The 7,024-nt window shown below is 35.5% G+C and overlaps 1 protein-coding gene across 1 annotated transcript; it reads right to left on the reverse strand.

Moving 5' to 3' along the window:
- Positions 1-468: 468 nt before the first annotated feature.
- Positions 469-4,108, reverse strand: LOC110789942 (probable serine/threonine-protein kinase At1g01540). Its single transcript, XM_021994668.2, has 7 exons — positions 3,204-4,108; positions 2,087-2,191; positions 1,873-1,995; positions 1,597-1,767; positions 1,391-1,520; positions 1,063-1,272; positions 469-910 (listed from the first exon to the last, which is right to left on the reverse strand). Exons 1-7 carry the CDS (start codon positions 3,857-3,859, stop codon positions 743-745), a joined length of 1,563 nt encoding a protein of 520 aa, XP_021850360.1. The 5' UTR covers positions 3,860-4,108; the 3' UTR covers positions 469-742.
- Between the last annotated feature and the right edge of the window lie 2,916 nt (positions 4,109-7,024).

Here is a 7,024-nt window from a genome sequence, read left to right on the forward strand (position 1 = left end):
AAGGACAAACATTATCCCAAAAACTGCCAGTGCAAGTTTGGAAGCATACCTTTGATGTTCAAGGCGGTGGTGCTGGCACCCGGAAAATGATATGATTTTTTTTCTGGTCCCGGACAGATCATGTTCTGGCATCGACAGCGATGTTCAAAAAACAGACCACATATAATTCTTTAAAATGTTAAGTTGCCCAGCCAGCTAAAACTAAGGAGTGCCCACAATGTGAGCAAAAGGCAAGAGTTTGTGTGCTTAGGCAACATCACAGCATTAACTTGTTCAAAGGGGTCCACAAACCCCATAACAATGCTGCTCTAAACACTTGGAATAAACAATTGATGTTGATCCACAATAGTGATGCATACAATGATAAACAAACTCATGGATCCATCCGATGCTCAGGCTTGATATGGACTTTTATCTCTACTTTTATTTAATTCATGCATTCAAATGTGACGAAAAGGTAGAATGGTATGAAGTAGAATATGTTAATTCTTTCCATAATAAATTTGATTCAACTAGGGAAGAAAAAGTCTCACTTTACAAATGGGTCCTAAGCAGCAGGCAGGATATTTATAAAAGATGGGAGAAAATTGAATGAATAAATAGGGATATTGTGGACTCAAATATATTACTTTGTAGAAAATAAAGTTACAGGGTGAGAAAATTGAGGGAGTATAATCAATGGATAATCTGAGCTTCTAGAATTTGAGTGTAAAAATGAAAGTAGACGGTACCCATTTACATACTATCTCCGTCTGTTTGGTTGGGGATGCTGGTCTTTACTAGTTTCACCCTCGCTTCTATCTGTACTGCTTTCCGGCAAATGCTTAACATCAGCTTTTACTGTAATAACAGGCTTCTCTTGTGGATGATCATGAATTGGAGTGGACGATTCTCTCGCAACTCGACGGTCCTGCATAGAGTAGAGATAATATTAAGTTGTGAAATGACCAGCATTCAGAACTTCATTTTTATCAAGTCTCAAATAGCAGTTTTCGACAGTAACTAAATAAACTTGAGCAGTACAACAATCAAATTACTCATATGAGTTTAAGGACCACATACATCACGGAATAGCAAATCATCCGCCTCAAGCATGTGGATAACATGCCCCATTTTCGGCCTCTTATGTGAGTCTGGGTCAACACATTTAAGAGCAACTAAAAGAATGCGTTTCAATGCTTTAGAAGTTGGCATCTCAGGCAGTTTAGGATCTACCACTTCCTCGGATCTTCTGTTTCCTACCATTGTCTTTAACCAGTCTACCAAATTCACCTGCAATCAATTTGCAAACTCTATCTATTAGGAACACAGGGACAATATTGCAAGAAAATACAAAAAAACGGCCCAAAACTTCCAAGTTATGAGATACTCCGTATTACATAAATTTTACCTCTCCAGGTGGGCGACTGTAATCAACAGGGGTTCTCCCTGAAATTATCTCCATGATAAGTATTCCAAAGCTATAAACGTCACTCTTCTCAGTCAACATTCCCGTACAAGCATATTCTGGAGCTACATATCTGCATCAGGATGAGTAATTAGAGGAACACAAATGCATTGTTTGACAAATGATAAAGGGCACAAACTCACACTCACCCAAAAGTACCCATGACACGAGTTGTTACGTAACTCATCTCAGAACCAAGCAACTTAGCAAGACCAAAATCAGAAACTTTAGAATTCCATTGCCGATCAATAAGTATGTTGCTAGATTTGATGTCTCTATGCACAACCTTGGGTTCAAGACCCTCGTGAAGATAGGCCAACCTACACCAACATAAGTGATAAAATTTGTCAATAAGATTACCACACAAACTTGGAAAAGGTGCACCGCCCTCAAGAATAGATGAGCATATTGCAGCATTTACTTACCCTTTGGCTGTTCCCAAAATGATGTTCATTCGGATTTCCCATGTGAGAGGGCTTACATCACCAACATCACCATGTAGCCATTGGTCTAAATTGCCATTGTCAACATAGTCGTACACTAGCATCCTGGATACAACAAAAAAAAGTCACATAAACAACTGCTCCAGTAAACGGAAATCACAAGTTTTTGACTTTTCGAACTTAATAAATTAATTACCTATAAGCCCCTTCAACACAGTACCCAAGCAACCTAACAAGATTCTTATGTCTAACACGTCCGATAGCTTCAACTTCCACTTTGAACTCCTTCTCGGCCTGACCCCTGTGAATTGATCACTTATATAAGCCAACAAATACAAACGACGAATCATAGAAAATATGACTATATGTGTCTTCACAAATATGAAATATGTTTATTAACATAATGAACAGAAAGAAATACCCTAAAACCGAGTTTAAAACTCATAATCCTATGAACAAACTACACTAGTGAGTAGTGAGTAGTGAGTAGTGACTAGTGGGTGGCCGGGCGTGTCCCCCTGCACACACAAGTAGACAGTAGGGAGAAGGCCCATAACTATACATTAAGTTTTGTATTATTCATTAGTGCAGTTGTATCCATTACTTAGCTAGGGAATGATTAAAGTAAGGAATAAAAGAAATAAGGTTCTGATTTAATCTCCAATACAATAATTGAAAAGGCATAATTAAAAGCTGTTCCCAGAGTAATCAAGCCACTTTACAGCAGCACAAGGCATCATCAGGACAAGACAAGAATAATACCAATCCAACTAATAAAAATACAACACACTCCTCCACATTGAGGTTACTATGAAACAAAGCAACCCCCTACAATTTTGACAGCAATTATTTCGAGTAATCCTTGGTTTTTAACATTTCCCAGGAACACATACAATTCTTTGAATCATAAATCATTTTTGTATCAGTCTCAGTAGCACGGAGACGGATACGGAGACATATTGGGTACATGGACTTCCACTTCCACCACTGTTTCATTGAATTTAAACCAAGTACTAAAAACCGACAGTGATACCGAACGGGGCGAAACCGACACTTAGATTTGCAGTCTGATTTTCACATTTACAGCATATGATCTTTCAAGATTCAGTCTTTTTCAAGTACAATACTCTTTAAAACAACATCAAATCAACCAAAATGGGTGGGAAAAAACACAAACAAATCAATTAATCCATAATTCCTTAACCCCATAAAAACCTAGAATAACAACAACGACAACCAAAACAATCGAATGCAAATAAAACCATGAAAAATAAAATACCCACCAAAAACAAATCAAATTTAAGTAAAATTACCTGTTATTTAAGAGGTTTTTGACAGCAATTTGAGTATTATCCTGCAATATACCATGATAAACAATACCATAACCACCTTCACCAATAACATTTTCATCCGCCAAGCAATTCGTAGCCAATTCTAATTCTCTCAAAGTATACCATCTTCCCCAACCCAAGTGTGAAACCTCTGGACCTCCATACGACGTCGTATTATGCTGATTCCCACTGTTATTATTATCACTCCCATAATTATAATGATTAACATTATTAGACCTTAAGCTTTCCCCACTTGAGGGAGCCTTGTCGGAGAACACAACACGGTGTTCGGATTTTCCGATGTCGATCTGGATCTCAGGGGCGGCGTTAATTGGACGGTGGTGGTGATGGTTGTGATGAGCGGCCGGGATTATTTCCTGGATTTCCTTTGAAATTGGTGGAGTGACATCAGCAGCAACGGCATTATTACTGTGATGATTATTAGAGGAGTGAGAAAGCTTGCCGTTGTTGGTGTTGTTGTGAGAGCGGCGGGAAGTGATGCATAGTGAGAGAAGGAAGAGGAGGAGGACGATGGTGGACCCCACGAAGATTCCGATGACAACCCATAATCGAAGGCCGAAGATTGAAGTGGGTTTTGAGAGCTCTGAGTTCACAAACGCGGCGTCGTATATTGACATTAAAATTAAAGTTGCTGGCCAAGCCAATCAGAAGAGGAGATAGAAAAAGAGAAAGGATGGTTGATTAACAGGGAATAGACGGCATATTGGAGTTTAACCGAAAATTCGCCGGGAAATGGAGGTTATTACGGCGGAGGAGAATGGCGGTGGGAAAGAGGGAGGTGAGTGGTGAGCTGGATAGAGAGAGAGAAAGTAGACAAGGGGAATCGGGGGTTGAAAAGATATTTGGTTGTATAACTATGAGAGTTATGAATGAGTGCCTCGAATAATGAACCTTTTATTAAAAAAAGTAAAAAAAAAAAAAAAAAAAAAAAAAAAGGTGTAGTTGTACTCCAAAGTCAGTAAAGAATTAAAAATACAGTGAACAGTCCAAGGAGATAGAGTGGACTACAGATTATGGAGGTGTAATTGTAATTTTATGTATGAATGTGATATTTTTTTCATGGGTGGTGCCTAAAAGTCTACCATACCGTTTTTTTTTTAATTGGTGCGGATGAGCCACAAATGCGGGGATGAGAATTGATCTCAGGATCACCTGGATCCGTGATGAAAGTTTTAACCAACTGAGCTATCCACCACTCTCTACCATACCGTTATAAACGTATAGGATAATTCGAAGATTATCAACATTGTCAATTTGTCATACCTTCAGTCCTTCACCACGATTTCTCCTCATTCTTGATATGAACTACGGATTATAACGTTTGTATGTGTAGAGACTTTTCAGAGTATTCATATTTTGTAAGTTTATATTGTTTCTTTTCAAATTAAGATAGTTTATCGTTTATTGGTATTGAAAGAATGGGAATATTGTCTAATTAGACAATAATCTCATAAAAATGATTAGAGAACAATTATAAGTCATTATAGTATCAACTACTTCATAAAAGATACTTTCGTTTCTTTTTAGTTGCAACAATTAATAATTAATCTATAATTACCGTTAAGTAAAAATCATTAAAAAAAAAAAAAAAGATTTTTCGCAAAATATATTTTAAGACGAATATAACAAGATCTTACACGAATATGTTTTTCCTAAAGTATAGATCATCAAAAATAAACAAAGTAGATTAAGTGAATAGTACAAAAAGTAAAGTGTTGCAACTATTTTGAAACGGATTGAGTATTTAGAAAGATAAAACTGAGGTTCGTTTTACTTCATACGAAGTACTTCGTACTACATATGTATTTACCAATTACCATTGCTTTAGTGCGTTATTATTTTAAAACCGAAAAAATATTTGTGTGTGTTTGTCTTTGAAGATAATGTCTAGAAATGAACATGGAGTGCCGAGCTCCAAGTCTCCAAACAAGTCATGTTATGTTGATGTGACAAAGTTGTAGTGTTACAAGCTAGTATTCCATGCCATTAAACCCTTTAATTTGCTCTATCTCAAAAACAAACAAACAAAAAAACCCAAAAAAAGAAGTCAACTGGCCTTTATCATCAATAGCAAGTGGAGTTATATTGTAAAATGCAATCCAATGTTATCATAACTGAATGTGAATAATTTCTTTATTTTCTTCTTTTTGTTAACTTAGTCATGGTATTGAAAGAAGATGTGATTAATTTTATTATTTTTTAAAAAAAAGCCTAAATTAGAGTAAATTCTTTTGGTGCAAATCTAAATATAAATGTAATTTGGACAAGAACAAAGTTTTTTAAAAAAGACAAAGTTAGTAATGATGGGAGTATATCAAAGATGATACAAAGGCAATAATGCCATCTTTTGTTTTTGACTACCAATCTTCAAAAAGAAGCTACCACCACTATCTGAATTATTGCCGCTATTAAACAAAACCCCTCTTAATTAATCTTTGCTTTATGTATTGAATAGTGCATTAATCAGTGATCACTCTCCCCCCTCTTTTCTCCCCTTAATGCATGTTGATAATTCCCCCCTATTTTGAAGTTTTTATTTTTTTATATATATTTTTTTTAAAGATAAGATAAAGTGCCCTATCGGGTTAGAACTCTATATGGGTCAACATGTTCGGGTTAACAAGCTAGACACTTTGAGAAGTGAGGGGATTGGTAAGGAGAACTCTCCCTTAAAGTGCCCCGAGTGGGGATTGAACCCCGGCACCTTTTGGTTGGAAGGTGGAATCATTTCCACTAGGCCAAGGCATTTCTTGGCTATTTTAACTCCGTATATTACTAATGCTCCATATTTTGTATCTTATAATAGTTTTCAAGTATTTTTCTGGCATTTGATTAACCGTGATAATCAGACTCGCCATTTTCTCCTCCATTTTGAATCGTCTAACAATATTTACAACATTTATTGTTACCGGAAATTCGAGTTATACTAAATAATACCGTACTTAGGTTAGAAAAATATTTTAGACGGATAGTTTTTGTAGCCCAAGACATCTATAAAAGCTAATTAACAGTATTTTCCTCTCTTCCTCCTTCAAACCCCTAATTTTATGGGGTTACCACCAACCATTAGGTTAATGGTAAACCTCATTTTCTTACTTTTTACTAACTTTTGATTTCATGTTCGGATTAACAACTCCACTCTCTCCTTATTGGAGAGTTTCTCTACCCAATTATCGGGTTATATCTACCCATTTATTGGGTTTTATCTCTCTTCTTGTGAGAGTTTGAAAAAAGTTGATTTATTGATTGAGCTTTGTGCGATGTTACAACAGATGTCAGATCAACGTATATAATCAATTGTATTAGTTTAATTCAATCTCAAAACCACAATAGATCGAAAAACCCCCTCATAGAAAGATGCATCAAACAACAATGTGAAAAGAGAGTATTCATCACAATTTGATTGATCCAAATTGTTTTGTATTTTTTAGTTTTGATTTTTATTATAGATGTCATATGACTATTTTATTAATGAATAAATTTTACTTTCTAAAAAAAAATTATTTAGACGGATACATCTTAGATCATCATAGAATCAGCTTCCAATAACAATCCGAAAGCATTTCTAAAAACAAACTTAGTGATTAAGGTAACTTAACAAAGAATACAGAAGGTTTCTCCACTTTGGTTTCTTTTGATTTGTAGAAAATAAAATGAACTTTTGTATTTGATATTAGTTAGATACAATTAAGCATCTAATAATGTGATATGTTATCACATGAGAAAGAAAATTTACGATCTAAGCAAATGTTACTTTCTATCTAAATCCAAATATGGAGACG

This window comes from Spinacia oleracea, chromosome 2 (assembly GCF_020520425.1).
Source record: "Spinacia oleracea cultivar Varoflay chromosome 2, BTI_SOV_V1, whole genome shotgun sequence".
In the NCBI taxonomy this organism is placed as follows: domain Eukaryota; kingdom Viridiplantae; phylum Streptophyta; class Magnoliopsida; order Caryophyllales; family Amaranthaceae; genus Spinacia; species Spinacia oleracea.